Source organism: Acomys minous (genome assembly GCF_964271855.1).
Source record: "Acomys minous genome assembly, chromosome: 10".
NCBI classification, from domain to species: domain Eukaryota; kingdom Metazoa; phylum Chordata; class Mammalia; order Rodentia; family Muridae; genus Acomys; species Acomys minous.
The window spans coordinates 100,057,744-100,077,702 of NC_140491.1; the positions used below are offsets into that span (position 1 = coordinate 100,057,744).

Consider the following 19,959-nt stretch of genomic DNA (forward strand, 5'->3'; position numbering starts at 1 on the left):
ATGCATGCCTACAACTGTGTAACATCTCCACTGTGTTAACCCTTCCTATCCAAATGAAGCAGGGATGAACCAGTGCTAACTACTGTGCATCTAACAGGAAGCATATCACAACGGGGCTTTGGGGAGGCTTAGCTATGAGACGAGGAACTAGGAGACTCACACCAACAGCAAACGTTCGAACAGGTCACCGCAAGCTGTAAAATGATGTCATATCTAGGAGAAAACCACCATTTTATACCGTGGTCTACTAGATCACTTGTCTTTGATGCTATTTCCAGAACAAATTATAAATAATTACCATTATTTTGAGAATAGAAAAACCCCGCAATTTAAAATGAAACCAACTGTAGCTGCCAGGTGCATTCCAGACCTAGAGAACCTGAGGCAGGAGGATTAGGAATTCAAAGCCCACCTGGGCTACAAACAAAGGCTTTGTCACACCAACAGCAATGATACACACACACACACACACACACACACACACACACACACACACACACACAAAACCATCACACCAATAAATAAAAAAAAACAAAAACAAATAAAGATAATCAAACAACAAAAAAGAATATACCCACCAACTATACTACACCCACACAAGTTGTGGTATGGTTTGTCTTCTTTATCTGCCTGGCTGAATTTGCAATTACCAAGAAACACATCAGAGCATGTCTTTGAGCTTTCCTCATACTAAAAAAAAAAAAAAAAATCCTGTAAATACTACATTGATTCTCAGAGTAAATTTTATGTTTGTTCCTCAATGACAGGATGAAGAGGTCACAAAACAGTCTCCAATAAGTAGGAGTGGTGTCTGTAGAAGGAATCCAGAGCTAGGTAGAAAGGCAGAGAAAGCAGGAGTTAGTGAGATTAATATAGAGAGGGAGAGACTCCTATCACCACAGCTCAGCTCTCAATATGGTGCCCGACAATGGAAATTTATATCTGACAGCAAGGGTCAGTCACTTCATGGAAATTAACTAAAGGGGAACAAAAGAGGGTAGAATTCCTACTGTGCTGGCTGGTTTTAGGTCACCCTGACACCAGCTGATCTCAGTGGAGGGAGCCTCAGTCGAGAAAACGCCCTCCTAACCGCCATCTCATTTACCCCATGTGTGAACTGCTGGGGCACAGGAAAGGGCCGGCCCTGCGGATCCAGCGGGGCAGGATCGCCATACACAGGGCAGCAAGACATTCAAGAGGAGTCCAGGTCAGGGTCCAGTACTGATAGTGTAACAGAAGCCAGGGGCCTTGAACCACTCACTGCAAGGAACATTTGCAAGTAAAGATGTGTGGACAAAAAAAAAAGGAGTATGCTGTGGGACACACTGTGACACACTATAGCTTCCACAATGAGATGTTTGTTTGTTTGTTTAATTTTCTTTGGGGCAGGGGGAGGAGGTTTAAAGGGTAAAGGACAGATATGAAGGGAGGGGGAGATGACTGGAATTGAGGTGTATGATGTGAAACTCACAAAGAATCAATAAATAGTTAAAAAAAACAAAACAAAACAACAACAATAACAAAAAACCTAGACCAGCTGTAGGTAAACCTGTAGGACATTTTCTTACTTGCTGATGGTTGTAGGGAAGGCCAAGTCCATTGTGGGCAGGCAGTCCTGGGTTGTATATGAAAGCAGGCTGAGCAGGCCTTGAGAAGCAAGCCAGTAAGCAACACTCTCCCATGGCCTCTGCATCAGCTCCTGCCTCCAGGCTCCTGTCCAGCTTGAGTTCCTGTCCTAATGTCCTTTGATAATGAACAGTCATATGGAAGTGTAAGCCAAATAAAGCCTTCCCTTCCTAAGTTGCTTTTTGGTAATGGTGTTTCATGGTAACAATAGAAACCCTAACTCAAGACACTGTCCAAACCAGCCTGGAAGGACTCTAGGTTCGTTGCTGTTTGGCTTGTTCTTTTGAGACAGAGGCTACAACTTGCTACTTAGCTAAAGATGACTTTGAACTTCTGATCTTCCTGCACTGAGATTCCAAGTATTGGCTACAGACCTGTTTTACTGAACAGTCTTTAATAAGTACAACTAAACTACAACGTGACCTTTCGAATGGCTGGTTTCCATAACTGTTTTTAAGAAAAACTGATTCACAATGGCGTCGCCTGTCATTTTTATTAGTCTACTTACTTCCAATAGGTGGCGCTCTAGTCCATGTAAACTCTCTGAGTTGGCTGCTGGTCGGCCCTGTACCAGTCAGAACTGCCCTTAGTGCTGCTACTGGACAAAGAAATAAGGCCACATGTTTTGCATAAAATACCCCTGGTTACTTAACATGAAGCCAATTGCTTGCTGGGGTTTCTACTCTGCAGTTCAGTGCTACCTCTGTTTGCAGTCATGACATCCTAAAATTTGTTCATATCAAAACAAACGCCTACTTGTAACTTAAAAAAAAAAAAAAAGGATGTCTCCTCCTCTGTTAAAAACAGTGGCCTTTCCTTCCTCCCTGTTTAGAAGAGTGTTCCTAGGACAGCACGGAATGCCCTCCCTACACATTCTCAAGGACGATGCATGCCAAGCTTTTATCAATCTCTCAAACTGGAAATTTTGGTTAAAGATAAAGCACTTTCTCCTGGGAGGTTAGCTGCAGGAGGATGGTGAGCAGAGATCAGTTTGGGTTACAGACGGAGACACCATTTCAAAAACAAAAATAAAAGGAACTTTCCCCAAGTACAAGGAGGACTCTCTCTCTAAGAAGGGCTGCTTCTGGGTGGCCCGTCTGTACAGTGACAGTCCCCAAGGCTCACTGGAGCAGTTAAGGGAGCAGTGGCAAAGAGTGACGCACAAGCACACACACATGGCAGCTCATGCACACGAGTGCATTACACACACAAGCATGTGACACCCAATACTGCATGTTATATTACAAGTATTTTAATGCCTCCTTCCTTCAATCGTCCCTGCTATTATTGTACAGAAAAATGCCCAGAGATCTCAATCAGACTACAGCTCTCATCCACCTTAAGCAAAGGAAGATGACAGCAGAGACAAGATGAATGTGAGTCGTTTAGGGCATGACATCACTAAACTCTGGTACCCAGTAAGGCTGCCATACCAATTCAGGATAACATGTTCTTGCTTCCCAGTAAGAATGGTCTATTACTGCCCCAAACTCACTGTGCTCTGACTAGAATAAGCGCTAGTGAAAACCAGTGCACGCACATTGACATTCTTCTTCAGATACAGTTGTACATGCCCTGTTCATCAAGGAAACATCCTAGACATATTCCTGCATGAGGGGTGCAACAGGAAGACATCTTGAAATATTCCTTCAGACGGGATAGGTATACTTCTGGGGAAAATGCTTTTGAAAAGTACACACACACACACACACACACACACACACACACACACACACACACACACACAATCAGTCTGATGCCAGTATTTTCACAGCAAATATATGATAAATCATGTCATCAAAATAAATTTGCTGAGCTAGAGAGATGGCTCAGAAGTAAAGAGAAGTTTTTGTTCCTGCAGAAGACCTGTGTTCAATTCCCAGTGCCCATGCAGAAGATCACACCTGCCCATTACTCCAGGTCTAGGGGATTGAATACTCTCTCCTGACCTCTAAGGGCATGAGGCATTTATGTGGTGCACAGATGTACATGTGAGCAAAACACTCCTACACACAGGCTAAAATAAATGAATCTTTAAGATGATATAAATAAGTAAGTGCTTAGAAAATAAATATTCAAGCATAATTTTAAAAAGTTCAGAAAAGATATTCTCAAAAATACAGACAGACCCTGCAGAATCTTTGATTTATCTATAACAGCCTCATGAACTTGAGGTTATTAAAAGCTAAGTTCCTCAGAATCCTTGTATTATTCTGTGGAAAAATTTCATTCTTACAGTTACAAAGGTATGGCACTGTAATTCTTCCCTTTAGCTAACACTTTTTAATACACAAATATATATTACAATTTGTACATTAATTACTATTTGTACATTTTCGTGCTTATTGGCACCTTTTTAAATAACGATTAGTCAGTATCTGCTAAGACAGCTTTAGTCACACTCTCAGTATTCTTCACGTCACACCCTATGGCATTCCAAATTACACTTGGAAAAGCCCACGCTACACTCTGAAATACCTAGAAAAGATTTAAAAGCTATTGCAGAGTCATACTAAGATACTGAAAAAATCACACAGTGGCTCTATATAATTATTAGTCCTCTAACTGAAAGGCTCATAAAAATGACCACACACTGGGTGACAAGCCCATTACAAGTAAGGTGCTACATTAAAACCTGCTAGCAAGTAAGTTCCAACTCACAAAATTCAATCCCTAAACAATTTTTTTAAATTAAATCAGAGAGACTTCCTTTTAGAGCATCCCTACATTGACCTCAACCTGGGAAGAACGGCTCCGCGGCTAAGAGTGTTCTTCCGAGGATCCAAGTTTGATTCCTAGAACCCACATCAGCTGGCTCAACTACTGGTACCCCAGCTCCAGAGGGTCTGAGACCTTTTTCTGGCCTCCACATGCACCTGAACTCACATGTGTATCACGCATAAATAAGCATACACACGCACACGCACGCATGCGCACGCACACACATGTTAAAGACAAAATACACTGTTGGGTTTTTCTTAATGACAATCAATAGATTTTAGAAAGCCCAGCATGGAATACTGCACTACTGCATAAAGAATCAAGAGTGCGGAAACAAGCGGGAGCAGGGGATTCTGGGAGTATCAGGACGCTTTTGTAGAAAGTGGCATCCGCATCAAGAGCAGAGCCAGCTGCCTTAAAAGAGGCCATGTCCCTTTAAGGTCTCCAACCAAAGGACAGCGTGTACAGTAGAGTGGGATATTACTTCCTCACATACTCTGGTGCCTCAACTTTGACCATGTCCCCTGGAGGGGAAGACCTGGTGGCACTCAGAGGAAGGACAGCAGGTTACCAAGAAGAGACTTGATACCCTATGAGCATATACAGGGGGAGGTAATCCCCCTTAGGAACAGTCATAGGGGAGGGGAATAAGGGGAAAATGGGAGGGAGGGAAGAATGGGAGGATACAAGGGATGGGATAACCATTGAGATGTAACAAGAATAAATTAATAAAGAAAAAAAAAAAAAGAAAGTGGCATCCGCGCCTGCATAAGCTAACTGGAAAAAATGGCAGATGTAAGTCCTGTAGAGGGCCGGGATGGTGTTTATGAAGGTACTGAGCCTTGGTTTGGTTTTTTTGTTTGTTTGTTTGTTTTGTTTTGTTTTGTTTTCCTTTTTTAAAGCATGTGTAGAAGAACGAAGAGTCATGTGGAAAAGCTTAAGATACATACAAGAGCAGAGGGAAGGAAAAGATGACTTAATGTCAGAGGAGGAGTTAACAGATCCCAATCTCCATGCCTGATAGTCTGGACTTCCTTAATTGAGTGTTGAATTGCTACAACTGCACAAACTGAGAGGTTCTTCGGTCAGAGCAATCTGTGTGTGTAGCAACCAAGGGAGAAGGGCCAAGGGGTGAGGGCAAGCAGCTCCCGACAGAAAAGAGCCTGGGGTCTGGCTCTGTGATACAGAGATCACCAGCTTTAAATCCCAGCATCACTTCCTCACCCCTAAAACCTGAGCCAGTATATGCTAAGCAGTGATAGGATTTCATGTAAGCCCAGATATATAGCATGTGTTATTTAATCTTAACAGCTCAGGCACAAAACATTTTCCTAGATAAGCAAATACTGAAATTCAACAATAGCTTGGCTCGGACACACACAAAAGTCGATCGATGGAAAATTACCCAGGTTTTAGCAACGGAGAAGCCAAAGAGCTGGAAGGCAAAACGTGTGAAAAGTTCTATGGTCCCGGTAAGAGCATATGTAGCAAAAAGGATTCAGAACCTTTACATTATATATGAAGAAAAGTCAGATCCAAAGAAAATGTGAAAATGAGGAAGACGGGCATCATAAAAACCAGTCATAAATTAGACTAAGAAGAAAAGGAGGGCCAAGAAAGAGAAAATGGGAAACCTGGATGTTTAAAAGACTGCTAGGGGAGGCCTAACATCTCAGCAATGGGGCAGCTGAAATGTGATGAGATCCCACCGCAGCTCTCAGGACAGAGAGAGGACTCAGGATGTAGCTGCCTGCAGTGAAGATGGTACATAGAAAGTCTGAGAGTGTTGTGAGTGGTCAAGGCTCAGAAGAGGACCACGATTCAAAACTAAGTCTAAGGAGTTGGGATAACAGCAGCTGACAAACAGAAAAGACCACAATGCAGAGCATTTACTGGGAGACCTAAGAAGAAAGGGGTGCAGGGTGGGGGGCTGGGGTGGTGGTGGGGAGCAGGAAGCAGCCTTCCCTGCAAGCCTTAGAGAAAAGCTAGAAAAACTCAACCGCTCTGCATGGGCTTGGCTGCCTCCACTACATCAATTCCCCGTCCCTGTTTTACTTCAGGGTGCAGATTCGATGGTCACTGTCACCCACTTCCCCCTCCAGAAGAGGCAGAGTTCAGGCAGAGACAGGAGGCCACCAAGTATAGCAACGTCACAAATGAGGCTCAAAGAAGAAATCCTAAAACTACTTTCACTACAAAACCAGAAAAATATAACTCACTGAGACGTAAAGCAGGGAGAAGACCTAATTCTAAGAATCATTTCCCAAGGCTGAATTTTACTTTATTTTTCATCAGTTTTTACAATGTTCAGAGTTACAAGTGACTTTGATTCGTCTAAAATTACGGTTACTCTGAATGAGAGATTTACAGAAAGACATAGGATTAGAATAAGGTAACATCCACATTGCTCACTTCTTTCATGACACATGCTAAGGCCAAGCAGACTCTGTTCCTAACACATGCCACTGGATGCAAGGGGGAAGGTAAGAGATTAAGTATATAGTTCATGTAATTTCCTGTGTCAGGATGGAATTACAAGTAGCTTTGTTCCATCTTCCTCGACTCTTGTTTAAGTATTTACACCTGTCAGCTTCCTAAGTCACATCTTCATTCCCTGCCAATTCAAGTGTGGCTTTCTGTTCCTACTTAATGCACCCATGTTTTTATTCCAAGGAATTAAATCAGGGAATTTAAAAAAAAAAACAACCCTAATGTTGCATATAGATCTATTTGTTTGGTAAATAAGAAAATGCTACATTTTAAGCCAAGTAACTCCCACATCATAGAAGCAGCCTGAAGCAGAAAGAATAATTTTGGAAGGACAGAAGGACAGACTCTGCTGTGGGCAGTGGCTTTGGAACCTTGACTTACAAATAGAATATTTAGAGCCAGGCTTACTTTTCACACGTAACAATAACTAACGAGCTACATAGTTCCAAATCTTAATCACTGAATTAAGCTGGTAGAATACACAGGCTAGTTATTAAAACACTGCTAGAGAAGATTTGCTATACTTTTAGTACTTGCTTTAAAAAATAGATAATTGAATCACAACAGATACATTTTGTCAAACAAAAAAGAAATGAAGATGTATGTCACAGTGGTTTCAATGGTGGCAGAAGAGAGTAAGGATGTGGTACTTTGGCCACTGCAGCGTACCTGCCATGAACAGTAGCAGATTTGACAATATCTCCAGGCAGGATCACTGAGAGTTCAATGTCTCTATCTACCATATTTTCATTTTGCTCCGTGATGACAGCAGTCGATTCTACAGGGTCCTCAGCAGAAGAGACATCCATGCCCTTCATCTCGGCAGGAGGAAGTGGTGCCTTTGCTTTTGTTTTCCTCCTAGGGGAAAAAAATTTTTTTCAGAAAATAAAATACTTTAAAATATGCATATATATATATATTAGAAATATAGAGTATATATATTATATATATACTAAAATACTAAAACTCCTAAGTTTGGATGATTTTACACATCCATGAAAATTATAATTTATTAATTAGAAGACAAGAAATACAAATATACATGAAAATGTTTATGACTAGCCATGAGAGAAGCAGCCTAAAATAACACTGAGATCCCATGTCATCCTAACCAGAATGATGGACAGTAAGAAAATAAAACAATAGACACTGTTAAGCTCCACAGGAAAAGGAGCTTTACGAGCAGTAAGCATGGCTGTAATGCAGTCAAAACACTTTGGGAATCTATGTGAAGGTTCTGACAGGCAGTATGACCCAGCTGTGCCACGTCCAGCTGTTCACTCCAAGGGCTCTTAAGTCAACATATCGCAGAGATCCTTGCTCAAGGATGGTTACTGCACCACTACTCAAACAGCCACACTGTGGGATCACCTCAGGTGTCCATCAACAGGAACGCACACAGAAAGCAGGCATGTATGCACATAATGCCTCCAGAATAGAATGAGCTCTCTCTTGCAGTGAAACTCATGCAACTGAAGATCATAATATTAAGTGAAATCTGACTCAAGAGGACAAGTAGTAACACACATTTCCACCCATTTGTGGATCCTAGATTTTATATAGACATACAAAATCATTTCTGTGTATATGACCTAAAGGTAGGGGGAAAAAAAAGACCTGTCTATGTGAATGAACATGATTCATGGGAGACGGGGGAGAGAGAAGAACACGGGAAATGCGGGCAAAATGAGAGTGGCATCATACATATGTAAGAAAACATCCTTGTGAAACCCAGAGCTATCAGCCTAAAATGAACACACACTTTAAAAAAAAGAGAGAGACATGGTAAAGAAATTCTATATCAGCCTTCACCCAGCTCAGTAGATGTGTTCCGTCCTACCACATTAAGGATATCATTTTCTTTGATGTGATAACGTATTAACAATGACTCAGGATGGACTGCTGCACCGTACGCCTCACAGTGGCTCCTCTGAGCCTTTCCTCCTTTCTTTCCAGCCTAGTGTGCCCTACTTCTCTATCCAGATAAACCTTATCTATCCTTTACAGTCTAGCTTAGCTTACCCTCTGGTCCCAAACATGCACAGAGAATGTCTTTCTTCCTTGAATTGATGCAGTGTTTGTAGCTGGATCTCTCAATCTTTTTCTACTTCTACCGGATTACCAGATCATCACTCTGAATTTGTAATACCAGAAAACAAGAAAGACAGCTGTAAGTGGCTGTGTTTTGTGCTGCTCCTAGCGTTGAACAATGAACTCCCTCACTGTCTGTAAGACACACATCTGGGCATGACTGCTACCCAGTGCGCCTTTTCAGACTAATTTAACTGAGGCAGGAAAGGTCCACCATGAATGTAGGCACCACCTTCCGGAAGGCTGGGGTCCCAATCGACTACATAGGAAGGAGAAAGGGCGGGAACACGAGCACTGACCACTGCCCTAGAATCCTAATAACCATGACTTCCTCACCCTGACAGAATATACTGGCAAACTGGGAGCCAAAATACACTCTCCATAGCTTTTCTCGGGCACTTTGTTGTAATATGAAAACAAGAAACAGAAACAAACAAAAGCCCCCCACTAACTTTCCAACCTCTGTGGTTTGCAGACCTGTAAAACTGCTCTGTAGGAGGAAGGCTTCGGAGCTACAGGTCAGAGAAGCCCAAGCAGAGCTGAAAGGGCCATTCAGGACTTCAGAAGACCAGAATGCCTTCAGAAATCCAGGCAGTAAAGGTCAGGCTCTGGAGGTTTCTGCGACGAACAGGACTCTATCAGGACCTGGCTTAGAGGCCATCCAGGGTATGTTCTGGCAGCGAGTCTGGCTGCATTCTGAAAACCTGAGGGAGGCTGAAAGCAACGGACTGAGTTATGCAGCCTAGCAAATTTTACGGCGAAAACATTCAGGTTGTGGCCTAGTATTTGCTCACTCTATTTATTGCGGTTTATGTGAGATTGACGGCAGAAATTTAAAAGTGTGCAGGTTAGCAAGGAAAGGAACCTGAGTATGGTGAAAGGTCCAGACAGGCTTCAGGCACACGAAGCAGCAATATGGAGACTAATCAGTGCCATTAAAGAGTAAGCTGTGCTCTTTACTGGGTAACAGGAGAGACGTCCCAAGAGCAAGACCCCATCTAAGGAAGGCACCAACTTTTAGAAGTGCAAATTAGTTTGAAAAGAGAGATCCTGAATTGAAAATGCCACTGACCGTCTCCCCTGTTGAAGAGAGTCCGTACTTATAAACAATTACTGAGGAAAACATACATTCCTAGTATTGACAGCCACAGAACACCAAGGCCAGTGTAGCTATGGAGTCCAGACTCTTGAGTTGGCAGCAAGAACTAGGGAACACCCAGCACCAGGCGTTGGTTGTATAAGCGCATAAGATGCGAAAACTATGGGACAGTGGTGGTTTACATCATGGTTGCAGAAAGCCAGAAATACTGTCGTGTGACACTGTGAAGATGATGCCTAAACTACAGTGACTAACTTACTATGCTGGGAATGTCCGTGCCATTGGATGGCCACTAAAGAAAGCTGCAGGCACAGAGTGGAGCCAGTCCAAGGTAGGCACTATGGATGCTGTAGGTGGCAGAACTGGAGGACTTAGTCTGCCCAAGTCTACTGCAGTGATGCCATCACAAGCCCCATATCTGGACATGAAATTGAGGATTTCAATTTTCCCTACCTGGTTTCCTAAGGCTTTTGTCTCTTCCTTTCTTTGTCTCTATTCCTCCACTTTGGAATGTGTTTGTTTACACTGTCCTGTTGTATACTGGAAGAAATAATGTATTTTTAAATTTATTTTATTTTATTTTTTACGTTACATGGCCTTACAAAGTGTCTCATAAGACACTTTGGACTTTTGAACAATGCTAGAACTGTTAATATTTTGCAATTCTTACAGATGAGCCAAATGCCTTTTGTACTATGAAATAGCCATAAGCCTTTGAAGACCTAAGTGTGTAGGGTTATGGCTTAAAAACTGTTTGATTATCAAGTTAACAAGACGTAGACTCATAATTGGTTAATATTCACAATTAATATGGGTGGATTTAAAATTACCTAAGCAGGAATCACTTCTTTGTGTTTTGGCTAAAAATAAGATCAAGCGTAGACTCACCAATGAGACAGGCCAGTGGGTGAGCCTGTGAAAGTGTTTCTTGAAAGGTTTACCTGAGAGAGGAAGGGGAAACCCTTGTGTGGGTGGCACCATTCCAAGGGCTGAAAGCTTAAAGCAAATCCAAGAAAGAAAAGCTGAGCTGGAGCGTGCACAGGCATCTCCCTCTGCTTCCTGACCAAGGACAGTGCCGGCCTCCCCTGCCATGGTGGGCCATCCTTTCTGAAGTTGCTTCGGATAGCTATTTTGTCGTAACAGGAAGAGTGACAAATACAGTCATTTCATACATTATAAACTGGCTCCAATAAATTCTGCAAATAATCACACTAATAAATATCTTCAGTGTCAAGAGGACAAAGAGGCTACTTCAAATTATAAACAATAGACTTCCTGAAAACGGTTCTTACAGAAACTGTTAGATGGTGCGATGGTCTTTAAGAAATGAAATGTGGAAAAAATATAACTAACAACATATGTTTAGTTAATATTTAAATCACGCTAATTTTAACACTTTGAAAATGTTACCTTAGAAAACAATAATTATAGTTCCAGAGAAATGGCTCAGAGATAAGAGCGCTGGCTGCTCTTTCAGAGGACCTGGGATAGATTCCCAGAACCCACATGGCAGCTAACAAACATCAGTAACTCTCGCTTCAGATCTGGTTCCCTCTTTTGTTCTCTATGAGCAGCAGGCATGCACAGAGCAAAACACTTTTGCACACAAAATGTATTTTTAAACTAACTGCCTTAGAAGAATACTACTCATTTCCTCCCAGGAAAGATATAATTTTTAATTCTCTATTTCCTGAGAAAGTAGAAAAGGCACACAAGATAAATATACCATTCTCCTAACTCAGTATTTTCGAATTTTACAATTTATAACCCCAAGCATTTGAGCACTGCAGTAAAAAGACAAAAGTGGTTCTTTGTAAATTAGGTGGCTAAAATAACTAGCCTTTAACTTTTAGTCATAAAACCAGATTTATATTTAGGAAAACCTTCTTTCATAGTTTACAACTAAAATAAAAACGGCTATTCCTATTTCACAAGCACTTATACTATAATAGATAGTTTCTGTACCTGAAGAATCCTTAAGATGAAGGATTCAGATATATGACTTCCAAAGGCATGGCCTACAGGGCTGATGGGCATGCAAAATCAACATAAATTCTGATGACGGTTGAAGCTCCTGTATAAAGTACTGCTGTCGTGACGAGAGAATCTAACTATCCTGGGAAGCAGAAAGTTTTCATATGTGGGGAAATATCAATGTACTGGATTTGGATGCAGAAATCTAAATGTGCTGGAAGTGACTAGAAACGATTTGTATTTCTGGGAGAGAAAGCAAATGAAGCCATAAAAGAAAAGCAGTACTTCTTAGACTTGTACACTATGGCGAAACTGCACAGAGAAGAGAAAGGAGATAAAACAGTCAGTGAATCAGCTGAAAACGTGAGAGGATTCAATGAAGTGCCTTAGGACAAAGGTATAATGCTTAGGTCAATAGCCTACTTACACATAAGCAAAAACTAATCAGAAAGTACAGTGATTGGAAAATTCCTTTTATAACAACAATAAAAAAATGAATTAGAAAAGGCTCTCCAAATCTCCCCAGTTTTGTGAGTCACATTTCCTTCAGTTCTCTGGAACTCAAAATCCCTTTTCTTAGCAATATAGGTCCAATCACTATAGCCCCCGTGGGCACTGTATCATGAGCAGATCAGAGCTCACCACAACCAGTCCGATGTGTTGCTTTCCTGGTGTTCATTTTTACTACTCTCCTCAGCTTCAGCATCTTCATCTAACTACAACCCTTTCGTGTCCAGAGAAGGAAAGCTTCCTGCATGGTTTACTAGACCCAAAACAAATGCTCACATTTTGGCATTGTGTGATGGGAGCTGCTGTCTTGCATCCTAATGCACTCTAAGTCTAAGATGAAGCTCCATCTTGAGTTACTCACATAAGCCAATTACAGAACAATCCACGGGCTGGTGGAAAGTGCTGTTTTACATGGAACCGCTCTCAAGAATATCTTCCAGACTCCATTGACTGTTTTAATCAACAAAGCATCTGTCTCATGTTTGTCACTAAGCATGGAAGTACCTTGGACACTAAGTCCATGAGACTAAGATTCTCTCAACAGTATCAACCCAAAAGGGAAAGTATGGAGGTACACAAGCAAAAAGAAGTGTCACCAAGCAGATGGGTCACCTTGAAAACTAGAGCAATGAACAGCAGCTGGAAGTGGCTGTGTGAGAGTGGGGAGGAGGCCCAAAGAGAGCTTAGGAGAGCAGAGAAAGTGACTCAGCTCCTGGAGTTTGCAAAGCAGGACTTCCTAGGCAGAGCGTGTCCTGCCAGCTAGTGTTGGCTCCAAACGTGGCCCATTCACAGACTGTGGGGTGCGTCTCTCTGGTTCACTTACTCCATCCTCCATCACCTAATCCAGTGAAAAGAATACCAGCAGGAGGCCTGGGTTTGGCCTGAATCCTAAACAGCTTTTAATACTTTAACTTACATGACCTTTCATTTATCAGCAGAAAGATGCAAACACTTTTTGTTTAACATACTGACTTCTCTTGGAGTCCATGTTTTGACTACAGGACATGAAGCAGCAAAGAAAAGGAATGTCCCGAAGCTCAGTAAAAAAAATAGTCAAATATAAATTATAGGTTATCTGAACAGAGAAAGGTCAAGTAATGAAGAGGAAGGGCGGGAAGAAGGGGAGGGAAAAGGGGAGACAGAAGGGAGCCAGCCAGACACAGGTCTTCAATACTAACTACTGCCTACAAACACGAGTCTTTATTAGCATCTATCACACGTGGTGTGTATGTCAGTATGTGTGCAGGTGTGCATGGAGACCCAAAGTGAATGGCAGGAGTCATCCTCCTCTGCTCTTCCACCTCATTATTGAAGCAGCATCTCGCAGAGTTCACAGATACAGCCAGTCCTTGTAGCCAGTTTGCTCTTCGGTCTCCTGCCTCTCTTCTTCATATTTGATTCTTGGGGTCTGAACCCCAACCTTTAAGTAGAAGCAGCAGGCACTTTAACTGATGGGCATGTCACCCGGCCCTAGTTCCCATTAGTGTTTTACAATTACAGCTGAAGAGATGGTGTAAAAGCACACGCTGCTCTTGCAGAGAACCTGGGTTGGGTTCCCACATGTATCTGCTGCTGACAGCCAGATTACTGCAGTCCAAGGGCCCTATGTGAACACACATACACATAACTTAATAAACATAAATCTTACAATGATAATTAATGTCATTGTAAGGCCCCTTACTTCCCATTGGTTGCTTGGTTTTGACACTCGGGATCAAATTCACGGCGTTGAGCAATAAGCAATGAGTTCTGTCTCTGAGGTGATTCCCAACTGAGCCTTTTAAAGAAAACTATGGAGGATTTTTCATAGAGGCTCTTTTCACCAGTAGCATGGTTGCTACTGCCTCCTCATCAGGGGCTGCCACCCTTGGCAAATATCAGAATTAGAAAAGGTACAAAGAGAAGAGATATGAAAACATATTTGAGATTTTAAAAAACCCTCAGATCAGAAGAAAACTTAATCAATTCTTAAAATTAGCAATGCCACAATAAATCACTGTGGCACTGCTCATTTTCAATTTGAAAAAAAAGTTACATGTATTTACTTATAAAGAGGTGGAAAGGCACAAACATTCATGCCAACAGAGAGAGGCCAACTTGCAGGCGTTGGTTGGCTCCTTCCAAAATGTGAGTGCTGCAGACTGAACACATATTAGCTTGGTAGCAAGTGTTTCTACCTGCCGAGTCCTCTTGCTGGCCCAAATGACTGTATTCCTTCAGGATTTTCATGTATTCCTCTTCTTTCAGAGAGAGAGAGAGAGAGAGAGAGAGAGAGAGAGAGAGAGAGAGAGAGAGAGAGAGAGAGAGAGAGAAGTGGGGGCGGGGAGTGGGAGAAAAGAAAGCAAAACAAAACCCAACCAACCTGTATTACTTTTCTGCAGCAGAACAAACTTAAGGGGAAAAAGTTTATTTTGGCCCAAAGTCTGAGGGTCCATCACGGTGAAGGCTGGGCTGTGAAAATCGTACTAGCTGTAGCAGCAGGGGCCATGGTCACACTGTACCTGCCCATGGTCAGGGACTCAAAGAGAGAGATGAACACTGGCATTCGGCTTGCTTTCTCCCTTTTTGTTATTAATTTGCCTGAGTCTCTATCGTCTGGCATAGTATGCTCCACAATCAGGGTGGGTCCCACCTTCTCAGTTATTCTCTTGGGAAACACCACCACAGACACACCCACAAGTATTTTTCTTATGTGTGTCTAAATCCAGCCTAACTAACCATCACACACAATGATACATTTTTAAAATACCAAAGCCTGTTTGCTCTGATTTCCACTGGTATCCTACAGCTAACAGCAGTCTTTTCATCATTTTTTTTTAATCTAGAGCACTTCAAATTCTGTGTCTAGTATGATCATAACTCCATTATGGTCAGAACTGAGACCCATAAAAGATCGAGAAGAAAAAACATTTAGCAAAATAACAGAATTCAAATCAAATGTCTCTTCTTCATTTCAAATAAAGTGAAACTGTCATCGGAGATACAGTTGCTCCTTTGTGAGCCTCTCAGCAGCTCAACTGGACGGCACCTGTGCTTTATTATGTTGCACAATATTCTTACAGAGTTAGCTTCACAATTAAAGACAAAGTCATGGAAATATGACTTAAGACAAAAGCCTTTGAATTACTACAGTCCAAGACTAAGAACCAAGGTAACAACACTCCCACCCTCCCAGTACAAAGTGCTAACTGGGAGTCTCCTAGCATGGACTGTGAGCAACCTCCATCCAATTAACTGGCAGTATTTTTGGGGGCCCCTCAACTCTGCCTCCTCCTAATACAATGGGGACTGACCCGCCAAGGTTCACATTTCTCCATCTGGGTGTATAATGAGGGAAGAGAAGATTTAGTTAAATGAAATGTGTTCCACAGTAGATATAGCACTGCACTCTGGGGAGAACCATGAACAGCTTGAGTACATACATGACTAACTTCATACCCGAGGGACTGTCAACATGGCTTGGAAAGGCAAGAAGGAAGGACAGCACAAGGAGACCCCCACCACATGGGCTCAGCTGATTCCCAGGTCTAAGTCAAACAATGAGCTCTGAAATCTTCGTCCCTCTGAGCACTGGTTCACAGCTGCCCGTGCTCTCCACCTGGGGTCCTCCATGGGCTTTCCGGTGAGAGTACATTCCACTGTGTCTTTCCTTCTTCACTGTCACTCCGGTCTCCAAAGACACTCTATCGTTGTCTATTTTCTGTCCTTTCCTAATCTCTGCTCCCATCTGTACTCCCAGGCAACTTCATCAATCCCCACAGTTTAAACGTCATCTACATGTAGATGGCTCTCAAATTCACATCTGCAACCCATACCTGTCTGTTGAGCTATCACTTACTGTCCTCATGACCATCTCACTTGGATGTACCATGTGCATCTCCAACTTTATGTAGCCCAAATTTTCATCTTCTTCCCCTACCTCCATTTTTATAAAACCCTCTCCCTACCTCTGAGTGACACCAACTAACCCTCCAAGTCACTCCAGCAAAACTCCTAGGGCCACTCTGATTCTTCTCAGCCTCTGTTACCCACTTGCAATCCATTACCAAACAACGACGGCTTGTTCGTCTAGAAGCAGGGAACCTGTGTTGCTTGCTCCAGATCCCCTGTTACCATGTGGATAACTCAGCCATCACCTCACGTCACCAACCAGTCTGTTTAGTATCTCTGGTTCTCCACTGGTTTGCCTTGCACTGACAATGCATCCCAGAGTCCTTTCATTGGCTTTAAAGCCCCCAGGGAGTTCATCCCTTTGGTTTCAGAGCACCAGCAACAGTGTCTGAAGCCTTATAAAGGCAAATTCCTTCTCCAGAACTACATCAGCAGGGTCAGGGGTAGGTCGGCCCACATTCCACAGCCTTCCAAGTGATTCTTCTATGGGGCTAGCCCCAGAAAATATGAGCTTTCCTATCATGCCTGGTGTCTATTCCATACACAACACACACTGGTGTTTTTCACTTTCCCCAGCAGACCCAGTCCCTTCACATCTGAGGACTCTGCACAGCTTTCCCTCACCCAAAGACACTCCCAAGCACTGTACCATTAAATCACCTATTCCTTGGACTCATTCTGACTTTGGTTAAACATTACCTCCTGAATGGATTAAGGAGAGGAAGAGAGTAATGGTACGTGTGTGGAGGGTGGTAAAATTCCTTACACATTGTATAAAATGTCACAGTGAAGCCTTTATTATGTGTAATCAATATAATAAAAAAAATTTAACATATTGATTTATTCCCAGACCTCTTAGAAGAGACGCGAATCTCAACCCTGCCAGCATCTCCCTTCACGACAGGATACTGCCCTCATCATGTCTGTCACTACTACAAATCACAGTGCTCATGCATTTACTTGTTTGCTATTCAGTGTTTGGATGAAAGTCCCATGCCTCAGCTATAGTGTCCCTTGACCAGCCGTGAGAATCAGGATTGGTATCAGGAAGGAATAACCTAATCCTGTGTTCTCCATCCTCTTCCAAGGCTGCGTACGACTCGTCCTTTCCCGACACTTGGCACAGGAAAGCAAACATACAGACAGTGGGTGGTATTCTCTTCACGGATCCAAGCACCTACCCAACTAGCTTCTAAGTCCCAAGAACAAATTCCAATAAACGACAAGAGTATAAAAGAAAATAGTGTTATCCAATACCCCGAGAGGAAACCCCTGAATGTGTTATAAGCTATCTTATCCAGATATGGTGGTCCGGGAAGTTGAGGCAGAAGTTTGATAATAGTCCAGATAATGTAGTAAGACCTGTGTCAGTTTAAAAAAAAAGAGAGAGAGAGAGAAGAGGGAAGAAGAAGATGATGACGAAGACTAATACAACGAAGATGAATACTATGAAGAGGATGATGACAAAAGAGGAGAAGGAAGAAGAGAAGGAGAAGGAGGAGGAGGAGGAGGAGCAACAGCAGCAACAGTAGCAGCAACAGCAGCAGCAGCAGCAAATCTTAGGGTCTCTATTGTAGCAATACACCATATATACAAAGCACGTTGGAGAAGAAAGAGTCTACTTGGCTTACAGATCCATATCACAGTTCATCCTCAAATGAAAGAAACTCAAACAGGACAGGAACCTGCAGGCAGGCGCTGACGCAGAGAGCACAGAGAAGTGCTGCCTACTGTCTTGCTCCTCTTGTCTTGCTTAGCCTGATTTCTTATAGAACCCAGGACACTCTGCTCAGAGGTGGCCCTACCCACAATGGACTGGGCCCTCCCACATCAACCACTAATTAAGAAAAATCCCCACGGGCCTTCTATAGGCTGATCTTATTGAAGCATTACTCAACAGGAGTTCCCTCCTCTCTGATGACTACAGCTTGTGTTGAGTTGACATCAAACCATCCAGCACAAAGAATAATTGCCTTTCATTGTTTCCAGATGTGTGTTAGCACATCTTCACAACACTGTGAGTGCTACTGAAGGAGCTTCTGCATGGAAAAGTTAGGGAGGCTGCCTAGGGTCGCCTGGCCAGTCAGGGTGGGGCAGAGTTTTAAGCCCAAGTTTGCTGGCTCTCATGCTAGGGCTCTGAACAGCTATAGCATAGCACTCCTGTGGGAGCTCAAAGAGTCATACAAAATAAAAACAAACCATAAATGAGCAAAGGCCAAGTAGCACAGGAAAAAGAGTCCAGCCTATGAATATCCACCACTAAGCCTTGTGCAGAATATGTATTTTAACTTTACATTTCATATCACGAGGCAGTTGTCATTACACTTTAAATATGGTTTATAGACGTGAAGAAATGGGTCCCAAGGCACACAGATTGTGGTACAACCACAAATGAATGCCAAACTACTCAAGCTTGACACCGGTAACCTAAATAAGGCCTGCTGTGTATGCAGCAAAGCAGATTCCAGATGCGCAGCAACCCCTGCCTCCTCAACAGAGACTGCTTTCACCCTAGCAGTGGGGAGACAGCACACAGCCGCCTGGGTGGTAAAGCCCTGGCTAAACTGCACTCGGCCACTGTGCGATCTTTCAGCATTTCTAAACTACAGTATTTTAGAGGATTGTAGGTCACACCATATTCAAAGATTTGAGCATGACTTTTGTTTCGACGCTGAAAACAGACGCAAGCTCTCTAGGACTTGGTCAGAGCACAGGGGCTGAGCTAATCTGCAGGCAATGTTTGGTGAAGAGTCACATGGACAGGACTCACTCCTACTGTGGGAATCCTTCCTGTCCTCAGACACAAGTCTCCTCTGGGGTTCCCAGGAATCAGAAATCTGGAGAAGGTTCCATTGCCAAGTGCCTTTCTCTCACTTGCCAAACACACTAGGAAGTAAACTCGCTTCTGACAAACTAAAATAACAAATTTTGAGCATCCGTACAATTGTCTTTCGTTTCAGCACCTGGAATATCAGGGCTCGACCACAAGCTATTCTCCCTCCCTCAGGATATGTGTACAAAAATGACTAATGGTTTCTCTCTATAGCAAACTAAAGCCCTGAGCTATACTCCAGTCATCGAGTTCCAGTCACACGCTCCTGCCCCACGAGAAGCTGACGTCAGCATCAGCCAGACCTAACATCCTTTCTCATGAGCTTCCATCGTATCTTGTGTTTGCTGCACTGCATGATACATAGAGAGAGGCCAGGCATGTCCAAAAGCCCGTCTAAAAACAGAATGGTGGGGCAGGCAAGATGGACTGGTGTGTAAAAGCATCTTCTATACGAGCCTAACGAGTGAGTTTACTCCCCAAAACACATGTAAAGAGGAAAGGTGAGAACTACATCCATGAAGACATCCTCTGACTGCCACATGACACCAGCACATACATGCACGCACACACACACATTAACAAAATAAAGAATTATTTAAACAGCAGTAAAAAATCATTGTCTGAAGGGATACCTTAGTGGTTAGGAGTGCTGACTCCTCTTCCACAGGGCCTGGGTTCCATTCCTAGCACTCACATGACAACTTAGAACTATTTGTAATTCATT

The 19,959-nt window shown here is 42.8% G+C and overlaps 1 protein-coding gene across 7 annotated transcripts in view; it reads right to left on the minus strand.

The window, feature by feature from the left end:
* COBLL1 (cordon-bleu WH2 repeat protein like 1) overlaps positions 1-19,959 on the minus strand; it is a 150,324-nt gene that overhangs the window by 49,763 nt on the left and 80,602 nt on the right. For 6 of the 7 annotated variants that reach the window (XM_084800068.1, XM_084800066.1, XM_084800072.1 and 3 more), the window contains exon 3: positions 7,507-7,695. In XM_084800068.1, coding sequence (XP_084656194.1) covers positions 7,507-7,695 — 189 coding nt within the window. Of the gene's footprint in view, positions 1-7,506; positions 7,696-8,859; positions 8,892-19,959 lie in introns of those variants that run through there. The other variant, XM_084800070.1, reaches the window with a different exon arrangement.